The 20,194-nt window shown below is 40.9% G+C and overlaps 2 protein-coding genes across 7 annotated transcripts in view; both read left to right on the forward strand.

Moving 5' to 3' along the window:
• Nucleotides 1–14,838, forward strand: part of STAM2 (signal transducing adaptor molecule 2) — a 61,492-nt gene extending 46,654 nt beyond the window's left edge. For 3 of the 5 annotated variants that reach the window (XM_024976530.2, XM_024976537.2, XM_024976528.2), the window contains one exon: nucleotides 7–14,838. In XM_024976530.2, the coding sequence (XP_024832298.1) occupies nucleotides 7–238 (232 nt within the window). In that variant the 3' untranslated portion in view covers nucleotides 239–14,838. 5 annotated transcript variants of the gene reach the window in all.
• A 2,127-nt stretch (nucleotides 14,839–16,965) lies between these two features.
• The window catches only part of CACNB4 (calcium voltage-gated channel auxiliary subunit beta 4), a 281,150-nt gene continuing 277,921 nt past the window's right edge, over nucleotides 16,966–20,194 (forward strand). The window contains exon 1 of one of the 2 annotated variants that reach the window (XM_005202405.5): nucleotides 16,966–19,999. In XM_005202405.5, the coding sequence (XP_005202462.1) occupies nucleotides 19,991–19,999 (9 nt within the window). In that variant the 5' untranslated portion in view covers nucleotides 16,966–19,990. The remainder of the gene's footprint in view (nucleotides 20,000–20,194) is intronic. The other variant, NM_001192104.1, reaches the window with a different exon arrangement.

Below are 20,194 nucleotides of genomic sequence, written 5' to 3' on the forward strand. Positions count from 1 at the left end.
TTGCAGCACTGGACAAGACACTATTTCCAATCCTACTTACATGAACCAGAACTCTAACCTTCAATCAGCTCCTGGTGCAGCTGCTTACACACAGCAGATGGGGATGTCTGTGGATATGTCATCTTACCAGAACGCTACTTCCAACTTGCCGCAGTTGGCAGGCTTTCCAGTGGCAGTTCCAGCTCATTCAGTTGCACAGCAGCAAACAAATTACCATCAACAGCAGCCTCTCCTTTAAAATCAAACCAAGCATTTTCTTGAAAGCCTTCATAAGTGTACTACTCAACCCTTGTGATTATAATCTGAAAATACTAAAAGAAGGAAAAAAAAATTTTCTCAACTGAAAAGACCCATGAATAAATAAAGCACAAAAACCTGTCTTTCTTTTTATGCTATAAAAAGTTCTTTTCAAGTTCCAGCTTGTTTGAAGTCAGACTTTTGATCAGAGGCCGCTTCAAGTTGCTTCCCGTTAGTTTTTTCTTACTTTCAAATCTCTCTACACAAATCTGGACAAACAAACAAATAGCCTTATGACACTAAACAACAAGAGATAGGAGTGTAGGAGTGTATAAGGAAAGCAGCATTTACCCCTAAATTGTCATGGTAATTGGGAAAGCACTGAAACCTTTAAGTACTTTCTGTCTGCTCTTTTTTTTCAGTTTCCCACATACCATTGTTTAAAAAGGCGAACATGTTTTTGTGCAAGCATTTAGCTTCCCTGCGTATTTCCTCTGTTTCCTTAAATTGCAGTTGTGTTTGCAGTACTGTCAGTTTTGCTCTCAGTGATGTGCTGAGTAATAATTAGCATAGAATTGTCTACGGAAGGAAGAGCACTTTGGGAGGAACAGAAATGTTTTCTGTTATTATTAGTGAAGACCATGTAAATGCAGGTGTGTGTTAAAGTGTTTAGCCAGTTCTCCAGTCATGCCAACAGTGGGTTGAGGGATGCCCCATGAAACATTTCCATTCCCTGGGGAAAAAATAGAAAACATTTTTTCCTACAAGGGTCCTTAGCATTTAGAATTGTCACTTAACAACCTTTTCAAGTGGTTTTGGCCAGCATCTAATGAAGATATAAGGTCCATTTGGTTTTGTTTTTTTTTTTTGGTTGGTCGGTTGGTTTTGTTTTTCTGCAGCATGGTGTGCAGAGACACTGCATTTCCTTTTTACTGACTGTGTGAATTTGAGCTACGAGACATTCCTAATAACTTGATGCAGTGTATACCAGGCGTGAATAATGTGTGTTTTTACTGATGTGTTGTTTTTTTAAAAGGTGATTTGAGTACCAATGGTATGCCAGACTGTTGACAATTTTGGCCATTGCTTTCAGAAGTAATCTTGAGCTTGTGGAATAATAACAGGCAGTGGATTTATAGGGAAGCCATCAAGACAGTTTTCCTGAAGCCTATGTTCTAGGTGAGTGTGAGGTGCTAATATATTCCACGTACTTTGGGAGTTAGGTAGTAAACCAATAGGGATTGTTTTCTTTCCTAAGAATTTGCACCACTACTGCATCACCTACCAACCTTTTAGATAGCACAAAATGTGAATACATATGCTTACAGATTCATGGTATTTCAACTGGGAGAAACAATGGATGTAAAGTTAAGTTTTTAAAAATTTAACTAGCAGGAATTCCCTGGCTCTCCAGTGGTTATGACTTGGCCCTGTTACCACTGGGGTCCATATTCAAACTAAGATGCAGCAAGCTGCAAAAATAAATAAACTTGCATGGAAGCAAGATTTCTATATTGTTTTTTAAAGAAAGCCCTTAATCTTTCTACTAAGAATCCATTTGAAGATAGTGCTCTGGAAATATTTGTCATTTCTGTATTTATAGAAATTCCATTATAAATATGTTCCTTTTTCAAAGAAACTATATTCTGGGAAAAAACAGTCTTCTATATACTACTTGGTCTACATTTAAAGGGAAAAACAAGCAGAATTTGAAGAACCCAATTTCTGTCATTGTTTTATTTCAGATATAAGTAACTGGAAAGAAACTTTTAACCTTTGATGTCTGTTTTCTGTTTTTTATCCAGTATTTTCCTTCCATGTGAATTCAGTTATATACTTGTAAGAAATTCTAAAATAGCACCTTACTTTTTTGGAAATGAATCTTCTATAAAGAAAACAAAACAGAAAAAACATTTTCAAAACCTCTTGATAATAATTAACATTTGCATAATATATGAAAAATCTTACATTTTCCTCCCAAACAATATTTAATAGTTATTTTAATGTTTGTGTAAATAATTTATGTATAATTGTGATCTGAGTTGTAAAAGCTTGATTCTGTGTAAGTCTTTGAATTACAATAAATACTGCACACCCACTAATTTGGGTTCTGCCATTTTTAAGTTCAACTAATGTAGTTTTGAAATGATATAACATGAAACATGTATATAGTGTATATTGGCATTTATCTGTGAAATTTTATATATCTGGAAGTTTCTTCTCCCTTTTAAATTAAAAATAATTTTATTTTTGCCATACTGTAGCGAATTTTGTGTTACAGGTTGTTGATAGTATAAAAATGTTATTAAATCTGTGTACTGAGATGATATTTTTGGTGTTAATAAGAAAAACAGGGTTATTTTTCTTTCTTTTTCATGATCTTATGGATGTGTTTAAGACCTGTTTATAATTAAATGTTTTCTGCCAAAAGAATTGTCTAACATCAGATTTCTACATTAGTTTCATACTATTTTATATAAAAAATAAAAATAACTTCTACTTTTTCATATGGAAATCTTGGTACATTAGAAAGAATTCCTGACAATTTATAATACAATTTTCACGAATGTAGGAAAAATCTACCCTAGATCTTAAACTATATTAAGTGAGATATGTTCTTACACTTTGAAAAATACATGCTGTACCAACATTGTCTTGTAATTAGGTAACTTGTTTATAAAATTACTTAAACATTAAATAATTATAATACTTATCAATTAACAATTGATACCTGACTACATAACAGATATCACTGTATATTTTGAAGACAGTTACAAAGTTTCACCGTCCAAATTTTTTAATAATTGATTTTAGATGTTAAAAATTATGGTTTAGGAATTTTAAAAGAAGGTTCTTAGTAAAAATTGTGCCGAGGCCCCTGACTTCTGGGAGAGGATTTATTGTCATTTTGATGAGAAAGCTGAAGTTATTTTTGTAAGTAATAAATTATAAATACTATAGCACCAATCTGTCATACTTTGTTTCTGTCAAAAGGCATTTTTCTTATTTACTTACATCAGTTTTAGTAAGTAGAGGACTCAGTTCTAGGGATTTGATTTAGTTTCTTTTGAAGATTAAAGATTTATTTTTTAAATAAAGTTCTCCACAGAAGATTGGTTCTAATCTTACCAAGCAAATTAAAATTTGCATTTTGAAAAAACCTTACTGTGTCAAAAAGAGAAATTAGGTTGCTTACATAGAGTAGTGGGATGAATGAAAGTGAAGTCGCTCAGTCGTGTCTAACTCTTTGTGAACCCGTGAATTGTAGCCTACCAGGCTCCTCCATCCGTGGGATTTTCCAGGCAAGAATACTGGAGTGGTTTGCCATTTCTTTCTCCAGGGGATCTTCCCAACCCAGGGATCGAACCTAGGTCTCCCACATTGTAGGCAGATGCTTTACTGTCTGATCCACCACAGAAATTCCCACATAGCTCAGTCGGTAAAGTATCTGCCTGCAATGTGGGAGACCTGGGTTCAGTTTCTGGGTCAGGAAGTTCCTTTTGGGATAAACAGTGTCCTCCCAAAATTCATGCTCCTCTAGAATGTCAGAATGTGAACTCAACTGGAAAAAATCAGCAGATATAATTAGTTAAGGATCTCAAGGTGAGATCACTCTGGATTTAGCATGGGCTCTAAATCCCATGACAGTGCCCTTATGAGAAGAGAAGACACAGAGACACAGCCAGCAAGTTATGAAGATGGAGGCAGAGATGGGAATTAATTTACCACAAGTCAAGGACTGCCTGGGGCCACCAGAACAGGAGGAAGCAAGGACAGATTCTTCCCTAAGAGACTTCAGAAGGAACATGGCCCTTGATTTCAAATTTCTAGCCTCTAAAACTCACAAGAAATCAATGCTTTAAGCCACTCTGTTTGAGGTACTTTGTTATGGCAGCACTAGGAAACAAATGAACTTGGATAAAAGTCTATGGTGAAATCTGAATACTGGGCATTCCAGACTTTTACAAGACTGGTTAAAATTGTCACAAGAGTTCTGAGACAAGTAAGTCCAGCTGCTAGACTTTTATTATCTTTTTCAAACTATAATGAAATTGTATGGATAAATGAATAACATAAATGTTATATGTGCTACTGCTAAGTCGCTTCAGTTGTGTCCGACTCTGTGCGACCCCATAGACGGCAGCCACCAGGCTCCCCTGTGTCTGGGATTCTCCAGGCAAGAACACTGGAGTGGGTTGCCATTTCCTTCTCCAATGCATGAAAGTGAAAAGTGAAGTCGCTCAGTCATGTCCGACTCTTAGCACCCCCATGGACTGCAGCCTACCAGGCTCCTCTGTCCATGGGATTTTCTAGGCAAAAGTACTGGAGTGGGGTGCCATCGCTTTCTCCGAAATGAAGCTAAGACCCCTGATAATCCCATTTTTAGTGATTAAAAAAATCTGCATTTCAATAATTGATTTCTTTCTGCCAGAGCTTATGCAATTACTGTTCGCTCTTCTAGTGGGTATTGAACAAAAGGAGAAATGTTCAAGGCAAGCAGAGGGACAGAAGAAGAAATCAGAAAACTGGGTATCCTCCAGAAAGGCTACTGAAGAATGGAATTATGTTTTTATTTTATACCATAAAATGAAAAGACTTTCCAATACTTTTACAGCAGGTCAACGACCTCTACTAATTATATGTAGTCTAGGGAGCCATCTTTAAAAAAAATGAAGTGAAATCATGTAACATAAAATTAGCCATTTTGAAATGAACAGTGGCATTTTAGTACCATTTACCATCTCCCCAAATTAGTCTTTTTGTTGTCTTGTTTTTCCACTTAGCATAAAGTTGTTGAGGTACATCTCCACATATAACATAGTAAATGAGGTTCATATACCACAGGTTTATTTATCCATTCATCTGTTGATGGGTACTTGGGCTGTTTCCACCTCTTTGCTATTGTGAATAGTGCTGCTATGAATGTGTGTGTACATATTATTTGAATACCAATTTCCAGTTCTTTTGTATCTATATATTAGGGTGTAACTACTGGGTCATATGTAATTTTATATTTAATATTCTCAGGAACTGTCAAACTTTCATGCTGCCACCAACAATGCTTGAGGGTTCTGATTTCTCTACATTCTCACCAATGCTTATTTCCTATTTTAAAAAATTGTAGTCATTCTGATGGATGTGAAGTGGTGCCTCATTGTGGTTTCTATTTGTGTTTCCCTAATGGGTATTGAGCATCTTTTCATGTGCTTGGCCACTGTGTATCTTTTTTGGAAAAATATCTGTGAGCCTTCTGCTCATTTTTTAAATTGGATTGTTTGTCATTGAGTTGTAAGAGTGCTTGATATATTATGGATACTAGACACATGGATCTAGTTTCTTCCATTCTGTAGGTTGTCTTTTTATTTTCTTGATGATGTTCTTTGATGCATGAAGGTTTTTAATTTTGATGGAGTCCATTTATTTACAATTTCTTTTGTTGCTTGTGCTTTTGATGTCATATCTAAGAGTTCATTACTAAATCCAAGGTCATGAAGATTTTCTCCTGTTCTCAGAGTTTTATGGTTTTAGCTCTTGAAAGTAGGTCATTGATCCATTTTGATTTAATTTTTGTGCATAGTGTGAGGTAGGACTCCAACTTCTTTCTTTTGCATATGGGCATCCAGTTGTCCCAACACCATTTGTTGAAGAGACGGTTCTTTCACCACCTACTTTTTGACACTGCTATAGCATACGCTAATGGTAGTCAGTTCTAGAACCTAAGTCCTCTAGCTGCAGTGCATCAACTGCATAGCTGTATAGTTTGCAGTTCTAAAAGGTGATGGCCTTGTCCTCATCTGGTGACTTCTGTCACATACCTAAAAGGGGAGTCAGTGCTAGCTTGTCAGGATATCATTCCTGGTGGTCAACAGATTAGCCCATGAACAGACAGATATGTTGGGTGACAATGTAGAGATTTGCCTTTAGCTATCATGTAAGTTTTTTTTCTTCCAAGTAACTTCAGACAAGCGTTGTGAAAAGTACATTGTCTAAATTTAAAAAATGGGACCTAGAACCCAAGACAAAAGTAAGTTTTAGCATTTCTTTCCTAGGAAACCGTTCCCCAGAGATTTTCACCTACATGTCTGGTCAGTACTGTGTCAAGAGGCTACCCTTAACAGCAAGTGAGTCTGGGAAAGTGAGTATTTTGCTTTCAGCCTCTATATAGAGAAGCCAGGGGAGGAGATGATTGGGAATAAATGTAGGAGTGAGCCATTCTATAGTACCTGACACAGAGACAGACCTGTGCACATATGTTTACAACCTGGTATTACTATTTGCCTGGTAAATAGACTCGGATCACTCTGTTCCTGCCCAATGACAGCTTATTTGCTGTCAAATAAGCTCTTGTTAAGATTCTCTAAGTATACCATAGTTTTTAGTCAATAAAGGCTAGAATTAGCATAGTTACCGGAGAAGGCGATGGCACTCCACTCCAGTACTCTTGCCTGGAAAATCCCGTGGACTGAGGAGCCTGGTAGGCTGCAGTCCATGGGGTCGCTGAGAGTCGGACACGACTGAAGTGACTTAGCAGCAGCAGCAGCAGCAGCAGTATAGTTACATCTGACTTGATCATTAAAACTGGGACTTTTTTTTAACCTCAGGAGAGACCAAGAAGGTCCTGGAAGTCTATAGAGATGGGGATTAAAGTTTTAAGTTGCTCCTGTCATTTCTATTTTGAAACAGATGAAGAAATTAAAGGTTTATTAACATTCATTAACTAATTCATATAATAACATAGGTACTACATGCTGCGGATGCTAAGAACTGAATTTCCAAGGTTGCGTTGTGCTTGTGGCTTTGCCGTGCACTAACTGGTTGTATAACATCAGATGTTGCACTTGGACTTGATGAAAAACTTCTCGTATACATTGTCATTGAATTCGCATAACACTTGTTAGGTAGGCAAAGAGGTGACATAATCCTCACAAGGTCACACAGTTACGTGGCCAAAGTTGCGATTATGACCTGGTCTGTCTGAGGCCCATGCCTGTGCCTTTTCCCACTACACTGGTGTGACGGTTACCTAGGAATGATTTGTATATTCAGGCTGTTAGCTAGTATCTTATAACAGCTTCCTTTCCCACAAGTCACTGAGACAGGTCCCAGAGGGCTCACATGGGGTAAAATGCCTTCAGATGTGAGTGTGCTCATGTAAGGAACAGCATGCAAGTGGCTGGATCTGTTTAACATGTATATTCTGGTACAGTTAGCTCAGTCACACGGGGGATGATGAGACCAGATCTTGATGCAAATAGCCTGGCTCTGAGATCCTGACAGTGCTCTGTGTTTTCTGAATAGAAAAGAGTGAAATTCAAGGAATTGCTCTGAGGAAGACAGCAGGTGACAGCTAATTGAGATTGATTTGAAGTAGGAGAACTAGTTCTGAGTTGAAATCTGGGGCCCAGCATCCACATATACAGGTTAGTTTCTCCAAGGACCAAAGCTGCTGAGAAAAAATCATCCAACCTGAGCTTGGAGTCCTGTCACATACTCAGTGAGGGACCAACTTAGGAGTCATGTACTAGTTACGGTCTTTATGACCTCACCCTTGGCAGCCCTTCTAACATCTTCCACTTTCTCATATACATGCTAGATTTCTACATTAGCTCAAAATTCCTCAGGTGCTAATACTGCTTTGCGTGTGTGTGTGTGTGTGTGTGTGTGTGTGTGTGTGTGTGTGTGTGCCTGCCTGTGTTTGGCCCTGTTGTTTTTCTCTGCCTGAAACGCTTTTGATCACCTAATAAATTGTCTTTGTGTCAGCCCAAATTCTTATTCTGATTCTGGCTCCTAGACCCTGCTGCACGTCTGCGGGGAGCATCTTGTAACTCCGTAATAGTTGACACATTGCATTGGAATGATCTGTGTGTGATACGGATCTGTCTTTAGGTCAGATACTACAGCTTGACTCATTCAACATCCAATTTCCAACCATCTCATTAATATTCCTCCATATGGAAATCAGCAAACAAGGTAATAATGTTTGCCTTCCCAAATTCCTTTGGGAATCAGCCATGGGTGACCCAATGACATAGGCTTCAGTCAATGAAATATAGGTCAGAGTTCCTTGGGTGGGCTTTCTAAGATGAAAGACAATTTTAAAAGAAAAGGCTTTTGGCTCTTCCCCCTTCTGGCTTAGAAGGCAAATGCAATGTCAAGAGATAAAGCAACCATATTGTGATCATGAGGAATAAAGTTATGAGGGCTCAGAAAAGTTTAAAGATGCCTGATTCTTTGTTTGCACCTTTGAGAGATACACCAGTTCTAAACTATCTTCCTCTGGAATTCTTGTGTTGGGGGAAAAAGAATCTGTCATTACCCCTATTTGTCTAGGTTTCTGTTGGTAGGGCTTTGCTATTTGTATCTGAAAATATTCTTACCTTCACTAGATCTACAAAATCTTTCAGAACTTGGAGTTCTGTTTTACTCAGTGGTGTATTCACAGGACCTAGCAGAGGCATATAAAATATTTTTGGAATGAAGAATAATTGATTTAGCAGAGAGCTGCATAGCACCTCACAGTGCCTGGCATTCAAAAAATATGCGTTTTCTTCATCTTTTTTTTACTCTTGTACTTGTTTATTGTAATCATTCCACTTTAACATGTGTGAAATCAGGATGTATTTTATTTTCCAGTGGATGAGCATGTATATTGTAGGACTTAATTTTCTTCCCTTAAAGCTGTTCTACCAGTGATGTATCTTAAACTCCAAGTTATCTTAGAATCCAGGGACTATTCCATTTTAACTATCAAGAGACAAAAGGCCCTGTCATTGTCAATATGGTCAGTAGCTCTTGAAAAAATCGTAGTGTCTCCAGTGCTTAGCAAATAACACTCATGGATGCCTTCCAGGACAGCATGTTCATTTCTCTACTTTGAGCCCAGGGGTTGCAGCAGAGCAGAAGCCCAGTGAATATTTCCTTATGACTCATGGCAGGTGACAGTACATCACAGACCTTGCTACGGACTGGAGAAGGAGTGAGTGGTTATGCAGAACAATAAACAAAGGAGTCACCTAGAAGATGGAAAGGTCATGGTCAGGATTTCCCTGGTGGTCGAATGGTTACGCATCCACCTTCCAATTCAGGGGAGGCGAATTCAACCCCTAGCCTGGGAACTAAGATCTCACGTGCTGTGAGGCAACTAAGCCCACGTGCTGCAACCACTGAGCCCGTGTGCCACAACTAGAGAGGAGTCTGCACTCCACAGCTAGAAAAGGCAAGGAGTGTGCGTGGGGCAACTAACACCTGACGCGGCCAAATATTTCTGAAAAGAAAGGTTACGGGGAATTTGAGCAGGTGGTATTAACAGGAGACGCAGCACGAGGATGTGGAGATTAAGGAAAAAGAAAATTCTACGTAATGGGCCTGACAACACTGGATATTCCACTTCCAAGTTATCCTTCAGGTGGAGGGTTGTATTGTTTGTAGGTTTTTGCTTTCCCCCTTTCCTGGAAGAGGCTTGTACGTATCTGCCCATGCTCTTGACTTCTGGATTAGTATGTTTCCATGCAGTGAAATGGTTGCATGTTGTGTATTAGCCAATGGGATGTAAGCAGGTGCAACAAATGCCCACATCTAAGCAGAAGCTTAAAGAGGCATCTCAAAATTCCTGTAGCCCTCTGGTTTCTACTCTTTTCAGAGCTAGTACATCTCAGATTGGGGCTGCTTCTTTAGCCTGGACCTGGGAATAGGAAGACAAGCAGAGACAAGCCATCTGCTGGACCAGAAACGTGGGATCCATGGTATTGTATTCCACTAAGATTTGGGTCTTCCCTGTTGGTCCAGTGGTTAGGAATCCGCCAGTCAATGCAGGAGACACACGTTCAATCCCTGGTCTGGGAGGATTCCACACACCTTTGGAGCAACTAAGCCCAGGCACCACAACTACTGAGCCTGCGGTCTAGAGCCAATGAGCCACAACTACTGAAACCCCTGCACCTAGAGCCCGAGCTCCACAACAAAGATCAGCCCCCACTCGCTGCAACTAGAGAAAGGCCACGCACAGCAACGAAGACCCAGCGCAGCTAAAGATGAATAGATAAATGTGTTACTAAAGCAAAGATGACAAATAGGACTGGTAAAAAAAAATAAAAAAATTAAATCAGCTAATAGTTAGCATCTCAATGACTTCCCTGGTGGCTCAGACGGTAAAAGTGTCTGCCTACAATGAGGGAGACCCAGGTTCTATGCCTGGGTCGGGAAGATCCCCTGGAGAAGGAAATGGCAACCCACTCCAGTACTCTTGCCTGGAAAATCCCATGGACAGAGGAGCATGGTAAGCTACAGTCCATGTGGTCGCAAAGGGTCCGACATGACTGAGCAACTTCACTACACTACACTACTAGCATCTCAATATAATTCCCCACTTTATCTTCCCAGGTGGCACAGTGGTAAAGAATCCACCTTCCAAGCAGGAAATGCAGAGACACACAGGTTTGATCCCTGGATCAGGAAGCTCCCCTGGAGAAGGAAATGGCAACGCACTCCAGTATTCTTGCCTGGAAAATTCCATGGTCAGAAGAGCCAGGTGGGCTCCAGTCCATGAGATGGCAAAGAGTCGGACACAACTGAGCAACTGTGCACATACAAGATATGTGAGTCATCTTCACAGTAATTATACTTCAAACTTGAACCTAAAAATTTACTTCCATTACTATCTGCATCATTTGTACTCTTTAAAATTGTATCCAGAAAACAATATTTTCACTGGTTTTTATAGCATATAAGCTTTTTAGGGTTAAGAAAGTAGACTTTTTCCAATTTTTGAATCTATAACAATCTTGAATATCCTGAAGGTCCATGGCCTTATGTGACTTTGGAACAGATTTTCAAAGTTTGAACCAGAGTATTAGGGGAGAGGGGGAGGAGAAGAGGTAATTCTGGATAAATTTTTTAGAACAAGACAAAGTAGATCCTCCTGAGACAAAAACTCAGAAAATTTACAGTGGGATTGTCATGAGATAAAGGTGAAAGGTTAATTACACAAACCTATGAATGCAGTTGAGTACATGTGCTACTGTTATGATTTTTGTATACTCTGAGCTTAAAAATACAAATAATATTTTCCTAGATGCATGGACCCTAGACAAAATTTTTTGTGACTTTATTTTTAAATATGAAATTACTGCCATCTTATGATTCTGAGCTCTGTAAATCATGTCTTTTTTCAACAGTACTTCAGACAGAATTTTGACTGTAGGAAACACTTTTCAAAATGTATTTAAGTGACAGAATAAAGTTTTAAGAGTATTTGCAGCTGACAAACTGATTTAGCAGCATTCAACGTTTTAGGAAGGAAGACAGAATATCTGTCAGTTCAGTTCAGTTCAGTTCAGTCGCTCAGTCTTGTCTGACTCTTTGCGACCCCATAAATCGCAGCACACCAGGCCTCCCTGTCCATCACCAACTCCCGGAGTTCACTCAGACTCAGGTCCATCGAGTCAGTGATGCCATCCAGCCATCTCATCCTCTGTCGTCCCCTTCTCCTCCTGCCCCCAATCCCTCCCAGCATCAGAGTCTTTTCCAATGAGTCAACTCTTCGCAGTGGTCAATTGCTCTTGAGTAAGTCATTCTCTTGAGATCAGATTCCTAATTTGCTAAAAGTGGGGTTTGTTCTAAATGGTTACTAAGTTCCCTTCCAGCTATAAAATTTTAGACTTAAAAAAATTTTTTTAAATCTTGGGATTTAAATCTTTTCCAATGAGTCAACTCTTCGCAGTGGTCAATTGCTCTTGAGTAAGTCATTCTCTTGAGATCAGATTCCTAATTTGCTAAAAGTGGGGTTTGTTCTAAATGGTTACTAAGTTCCCTTCCAGCTATAAAATTTTAGACTTAAAAAAATTTTTTTAAATCTTGGGATTGTTTTAGATTTACAGAAAAGTTGTGAAGATAATACAGAGAGTTCTAAATGTTGTTTCCCCTATTAAAAACATTTTACCTTACTGAAGTACATCGGTTACCACTAAAACCAGTACTGATACATTATTATTAACTTAAGTCCATACTTGATTCTGGCTTCCTTAGCTTTTGCCTCATGTCCTTTTTCTGTCCTAGGATCCCATCCAGGATACAACATGCCATTTAGTTATCACATCCCCTCAGGCTTCTTTTGGCTGTGACAGTTTCTTGGACTTTCCTTGGCAGTTTTGAGAAGTTCTAAGTCATGAGTTTTATAGAACCTCCCTCAATCGAGATTTGCACGGTGTCTTTCTCATGATTAGACAGGGGCTGTGGGTTTGAGAGAAGACCCTCTCTCAAACCTTTGCCCTCCTGTGATATCAAGGGTGTGTATCATCATCCTGGTCAGGTGATGCTGATCCTGAACACCTGGCTGAGGTGGTGCTGGTCGCCTTTCTCCACTGCTCCTGGCCAGGTTGCCCTCTTTGGAAGATCACTGCACAGTGCACACGGAGGGAGTGGTAGCTATGGCGTTTCTAATAGATTATTTGGAATTCTTCCTCATGGGAGATTTGTCTCTTCTCTTCCGTTTATTTATTCAGTCATTTATTTTTATCACTATGAGCTCATAGATATTTATTTTCTACATTAGGATATATTCCAATACTACTTTATTTTATTGCTCAAATTGTTCCAACTTTGGCCATTGAGAGCTCTATCAGTTTGCTCCTGTGCTCCTTTGATGTATATACCCAGTCACTTTTTTTTTTTTTTTTTTTAGCACTTCTTTACTTTCTGTCATGATAATGCTCCAGGCTTATCTTATATACTTCCTGCCCTGCTCCTGGAGTCAGCCGTTTCTTCAAGGTGCCCTTTTATTAGAGGACAGTATTAGAAACCAAGACCTGAATTCTAGATGCATTTGTTGCTACTGAGATGCAGTTATTTCTAGACCCTCAACTGAGGACAGGAAAACAAGTGTGTATATGCTAACCCATGCATATCTTTGCATATTTCTATATAGAACCATCTGAGTCTCACACTGAGCTACACTTGAGTTCACACCTGTGTCTCTGACCCTAATCCATTACCACACGGATCATCCTAGACATCTCCCCTTGCCCATCTGTATCCTTCCACTCCAACAGTAGAAAAACCTGGCTCCCAACACCTGCCATCCATTTACCTAATTATTCCATTCCAGTATGTATGTATAGGGACTTCAGAATTGTTAACCCATCCTCCTCAGGGAACAACTTTGTCAACTGCAGTGCAGTCCTGCTTCTGCACAGCTCCTTTTGCCTTAGTCTCATAGACCCCACTCATTTCAAACATTACTTAGACTAGCACCTTCCCCCTCTCCCATGTCCTTCATTGAAGTTGTTTCATGGTTTGCTGTCATAATAATAATATTCTTTTGTCACATTCTGCCTCCCACCTTGGGAATGTCCAGAATTTCTAAATGATTTTTTTAATTTGCACACATTAAGGTTCACTCTTTGTGCTGTAAAGTTCTCTAGGTTTTGACACATGCTTAGAGTCAAATATCCAGCATTACAGTATCCTACAGAGTAGTTTCAGCATCCTAAAAAAATCCTGTGCTTCACCTGTTCAACCCTCCTCCTTTCTACTGATCTGTTTACTGTTATAGCTTGACTTTTTCTAAAATTGCATATAAATATAATAATTTGTGTGGGCTTCCCAGGTGGCACTAGTGGTAAAGAACCCACTTGCCAATGTAGAATATGGAAGAGACGCAGGTTCGATCCCTCGGTTGGGAAGATCCCCTGGAGGTGGGCATGGCAACCTACTCCAGTATTCTTTGCCTGGAGAATCCCATGGACAGAACAGCCTGGTGGACTATAGTCCCTAGGGGCGCAAAGAGTTGGACCTGACTAAAGCAACTTAGCACTCACATAATCATTTATGTAGTTACAAATGTAGCCTCAGATTGGCTTCTTTCATTAAACAAGATGCATTTAAGGTTTATCCATGTCTTTTAATGGCTTGTTAGATCATTTTTTATTAAAATCACCAAATAATATTCCATTGTACCATTGACTATATTTTAAAAGATACATTTGCCTATTGAAGGACATCTTGGTTGCTTCCAGCTTGGGGTAATTATGAATAAAACTGCTACCTACATTTGCATGCTGGTTTTTTGTGTGCACCTAAGGTTTCAAGTCAATTGTGTAAATACTTAGGACCACAACTGCTGGACTGTTGGTGTGTTTAACTTATTAACAAACTGACAAACTATCTTCCATAGTGGCTGTGCCATTTAGCATTCCCATCATCAACGAATAAGAATTCCTGTTGCTTCTAATCCTCGATAAAAAGTGCTATTGTCAATTAAAATTGTTTTTAAGCCTGATAGGTGTGTGTTGGTACTGTATTGTCATTTTAATTTGTATTTTCCTGTTGACAACTGATGTTGGGTATCTTTTCATATGCTTATTTGCTACTATATTTGGTAAAGTGTCCATTCAAATCTTTTGTCCATTTATTGAGTTGTTAGTTTTCTTATTGTTGAGTTTTGAGAGTTGTTTGTATATTTTGTTTACAGGTTCCTTATCGGATTTGTGTCTTGCAAATGTATTCTGCCAGAAACGTATTCTGTCATTTCATTCTCTTAACAGAGTCTTTCACAGAGCCTACAGTAGTTTTTAATTTTAATAAAGCCAAACATGTCAATTTTTACTTTCTTGGATACATTTTTGGTAGTAGTGTATCCAAAACCTCATCACCAAACCCAAAGTCATGTAGATCTTCTCCTATTTTTTCTCTTAGAAGTTTTAAAGGTTTGTACTTAGATCTATGATCTGTTTTGAGTTCACTTTTTATAAAGTCTGAAGATTTTTTCAAAGTAGAGGCTTTGAGATAGTTCACATACCACACCATTCATCTATTTAAAATGTACAGTTCAGGGACTTCCCGGGTGTTCCAGTGGTTAAGAATCTACCTGCCAGTGCACAGCACATGGGTTTGATCCCTGGTCTGGGAAGATCCCACATCATGTGGAGCAGCGGAGCCCTGTACCCCACGACTGCTAAGCCAGTGCTCTAAAGCCCATGCTCCACAACAAGAGAAGCTACCGCAATGAGAAGCCCACGTACCACAACCAGAGAGCAGCCTCCTGCACTCACCACAACTGGAGAAAGCCTGAGTGCAGCAACGAAGACCCAGTGCAAAAATTAAATAGGTAAAACATGAAAAAGTGTGCAATTCAGTGCTTTTTAGTATTTTTAGTAACATTTTCTTTGCCTCAAAAAGAAGCCCTGTAGATTTAACTATCACTTCAATATCCCCCCAACCTCCCCTGCCCTAAGCAACCACTAATCTGTTTTTAGTCTCTATAGATTTATTTATTTGGGATATTTCATGTAAACGGAACAATATAATATATGATCTTCTGTGACTTATTTCTTTCACTTAGCTTAATATTTTCAAGGCTCACCCATACTGTAGCATGTATCAATCCTTCGTTCCTTCTTACTGCTGAATAATATTCCATTGTATACAGATACCACAGTTTCTTTTGTTTATTCATCAGTTGGTGGACATTTGGGGTATTTCCACTTTTTTGGCTATTATGAATAATGCTTCTTTGAGCTTTCTTGTACAAGTTTTTGTACAAATATATGCTTTTGTTTATCTTGGGTATATACTCAGGAGTGGAATTGCTGGCTCATTTTATAACTTTATGTTTAAACACTTGAGTAGATGCCAGACTGGTTTTCAAAGGAGCTGCACCATTTTACATTCCCACCAGCAGTGGGAATTTCTGATTTCCAATTTCTCTATATCTTTGCCAATAATTATTATCTGAGGTTTATCTAGTGGATAGTATAGTGGTATTTCATGGTTTCAGTTTGCATTCTCCTGATGACTAAAAATATCAATCATTTTTTCATGAGCTTATTGGCCATTTGTATATCTTCTTTGGAGAAAGGTCTATTCAGATTCTTTTCCTATGTTAAAATAGGGTCATCTGTCTCTTTATTACTGAGCTGTAAGAATTTTATATATATATATATATATTTTATATATATATATATATACACACACATATATATGATACAAGTCCCTTATTAGATATATGATTTGCAAATATTTTCCTGCATTCTGTTGTCTTTTCACTTTCTTGATAGTGCCCTTTACACTTTCTTGACAGTACCACAAAATTTAAAAAGTTCAGACATTTTAAATTTTGAAGTTCAAATTTACTTTCTTTCTTTTGTTGTTCGTGCTCCTGTTGACATATCTAAAAATCCATTGCCAAATCCAAGATCGTGAAGATTTACCCTTATGTTTCCTTCTGATAGTTTTACACTTTTATTTAAGACCTCTTCATTTAGATCTTTGGTCCATTTTGAGTTAATTTTTGTATGTGGTGCAAAGTGGGGCCCAATTTCATTCTCTGAGTTCCAGTCCTGGGGGCAAGGACAATGGCATTCTCTGTGTGACATTTTCACTTTAGGAGCTGAGCGCTTGGTAGTGAGGGGCAGCAAGCCTGGGTCTCCTGGCTTCTCTCGAGGAGCAGTTGGGGCCTCAGTATTCTCTGTGGCACTGTGTCCCAGGCAGAGCCCCATCCCACAAGTGGGGGCTGGGCTAAAGAAAGGAGCCCCCACCTCTGCTGCATTTGGGGAACTTAGCCTCAGCAACAGGTGGCTGCTGCAGGATGATTAATGGCCTGTCCCTCCCAGGAAAATAACCCTCCAGCTGGAGCTGAAGGGAGAGGGAGCCCTGTATTCCCAGCTGCATCAGGTAGCCAGAGTTTCCCTCTTGCTGAATCAGATGAAGGTGGGGGTGGTGAGGGTGGGGAGAACAAGTCTTGGTTCAAATACCACAAGCTCACTTTTCTTATTGAGTTTTAGTAAATTTTCCTGAATGAATGTTTTTTCAGTGGCTGCATACCCTTCTCTGGACCATTTCCACAGATTAAAGAATTTTTTAGAAACTATTTTCACCAGTTTTGCTGAGGGGTAGGTAAAGAGAACTCTTCAATGTCATGCCACTGTAGATTCTTTTTTGATAACTCAAAGTCATAAGACTGTAGGCAGTAGAAAGCCAGAAAACTCAAATCCCAGTGCCCACATCATAATTCACTCTGTAAGTATTGATTAAGTATCAACTATGAAAATGGCTGAGAACTAAAAATAGATTGAGTTGACGGTAACTAAAGCAAGGGGTTCTGCATTGGCAGACATACCATTATCCACATACTTTATGGAATATCTATTAATATAACATGTGAGATATAAGAATGGAAGATAAAAAGCTAAAAATCTATTTTAGGAATTAGATTTTCACAAAAAGAGAACACGTAAACCAAGGCAGCCTGCACTAAGTGCCCAGAGAATAAATGCTCCAGTTTCTCAGGGCATGGTCAGGGAAGATTTCTGTGGAAGGAGAGTGTGGTGAACCAGGCTTGGAAGAAGGGTAGGATTCAGGTGGGTGGGATTGGGGGCAGGACACATTTCAGGCAGAGGTGCTGAAGAGGGATTGTGTTTGGTGTGTTTGAGCAATGAGTAGACTTTTCTGCTTGCTGTTCAGTGATCAAGTTGGAGAAAAGTGGTAGTGACCAAAGCAGGAGATTGGTTGTTGGACCAAGGAGTTTGGCCTCTGTCTTGTGGGCTGCTGAGAGCAATGAGCGCCGTCAACTACAAACTGACACTTGCCATCTACCTCTATAAGGGTTAAAGCATGTGCTCTGACCTTCAACAGCCTCTGAAAGGAGTTCAGGGTGGAGCGCAGAAATGAGGCATTCTGTGCTTGGGATGGGGTGGGGGAACTGGCAGGACAGATCTTCAGACAGGTATTTTGAGGATCTCATTTTATAGGTCCAATTCTTATGTCTCCTCATATCTAGAAAAGCACTAAAATCCTTCATGGTGATGATTGTTTCTCATCACTGGCAAAAAGCTTCATGAGACTTAGCAGAAACCTTCTGTACATGTGCTTAACTGTATGTATTTCCTCCTTTGCCAGAATCAGTGTATACTGACCTTCACCCCTGCCTCTTTGGAGCAGTCTCTCAGAAGTACTTGAGGCACCATTTCCCAGGCTGCAGTCCTCATTTTGCCCCAAATAAAACGGCACGTAACTCACATTGTACATTTTTTTTTAAGTCAACAGTGCTTTTTAGAAAAGAGTGAGTTGAGTAAACAGATTTTAGGAAAATGGTTTTGCCTGTAGTGTGTAGATAGAATGAAGTGTGTGGGTATGTGTGTGTGTGCAGGTGTATGCTCAGAGGAAGGCTGGAGGCAAGGAGATTAGTTATTATACTCTTACAAAGAATTGAAGGCCTGGATTAAGTGAAGCGGATGGGAATGGAAAGAAAGTGTCTGGTGTATGGCAAAACATTATCAGGACCTCAATAAGGCCAACCAATTGTTAAAAGAGACATGCAGTTTCGCTCATAAAATACTAGAACCCAAGGTGATAGGGGCTGATGTAGTAATTTAAGATATCACGCAAATTTTATTCATGGATTTCTCTTGCGGTAACTATTTACAATTAAACAGGGTCTCTTTATTTTTGAATTCGCATGTTTCTCTTCCTGCTTGTTACTTCAAGTCCTCCTCCCCACAATTCGCTTTTATTTGTTCTCCAGTTAATCTCTACTATGTTTTTGCAGGAGGAAATTTAGGGTTGCAAAACGCCAAAGACGTATGATTTCAAAGATGAGTTTTCTCCCTTGAAAACAGATATCCGCCTAGAAAGGGGAGGCACGTGGCCAACTCTTGCCTTTCAGCACGTCTATGTGACCTTCAAAACTCCTTAGGACACGCCGGTTTGCGGCGGGGCTGCATCCCCGTCAGACTCAGGTTGGCAGAATCTCCCGGGGCTGCCGGGTGTGCACGGCTTGCGGTTCCGAAGCTAGAGTTCACAGAACAATACAAAGACACGGACAAAAGCCAGACCACAGAACTCCATGCCTTACCACAGTGGGCTGATGGGTGAAGTCGCGGAAGAAAGGTTCTGCTCTTGCCCTTTTAAAATTCCAGTGCAGCAAACACACACCCGCGCGCTCGCGCGCGCACACACACACACACACACACGCATACACGCCGGATCGGGTTTTCCCACTCCCTGCTACTCTGCACCAGTGTCCTTCCCCGAGTCCTGATTCATGAACCGTGCCACCTTTGTCTCATTTTAAACTGTGCAGACTATTTTCATCCTCCCACCCCCCTCCCCGGTTCCCCCTCTCCCTTCCTCCACTGGAAAGCTCTGATGTAAGGCGCTCGCTAGGTGGGAGAGAGCTTCTTTCCATCGGCTCGGGTCGGCGAGATCCCGAGAGCCCCCCTCCGCGGGACCTCCGCCGGAGGGGGCCGCTGCCCGGAGGTCCGCTGCGGGCGCGGGGGTGAGCGCCTCGATCCCTTTAAGGTGTCGCCGCGCTCGCAGGAGCCGGCGCGGGTCCCGAAGCGGGTGGGGAAGTCCTGCCGCCCTCCCCCGCCTCCAGCTTGCAAGCGTCCGGGGGGCCCAGCCGTCCTCCGCCCGCCGCGCACGGGCGGGCCATGCGGCTGTGAACCATGTCCTCCTCCTCCTATGCCAAGAACGGGAGCGCGGACCGGCCGCACTCCCCAACCTCACAGGTACCGCCCCCTCCTCCCCCTCCTCGCCCCGCCTTCGCGCCCGGCGAGCGGGGCCCCGGGTCCTGGGAGTCAGCGGCCCCGCTCCCCCACCCCTGTGAGGCGTCCCTCTCTCCTCCCGCCCCTCTTCTTTCTCCTCCTCCTCCTGCTCCTTCTCACCTCGTCTGGTCTCTGCGCTCCGGCTCCGGAGTCCTTAGCCTTCCCCAGCCCATGCCGCCGGGGACTCGGACCCCGCACCCTGAGAGTCTTTGTTAATGGATGTGGTGGGTGCTCGCGGGCGGCTCTTCCCTGGCGTCTTTCAGCCGTCGAGGCTTGAGTGGGTGGGTGGGGTGGAGGCTGTATGTGGGGACCGTGGAGGAGACTTGGGTGCGGGCTCTGGGGAACCCCCGGGGAGCTGGTCCTGAGGCGGACTCTAGCCTGGGGTGGTCGCCCGGCTCCCCACTGCCGCGCCCTCATGC

The sequence above is a fragment of the Bos taurus genome, chromosome 2, assembly GCF_002263795.3.
Source record: "Bos taurus isolate L1 Dominette 01449 registration number 42190680 breed Hereford chromosome 2, ARS-UCD2.0, whole genome shotgun sequence".
In the NCBI taxonomy this organism is placed as follows: domain Eukaryota; kingdom Metazoa; phylum Chordata; class Mammalia; order Artiodactyla; family Bovidae; genus Bos; species Bos taurus.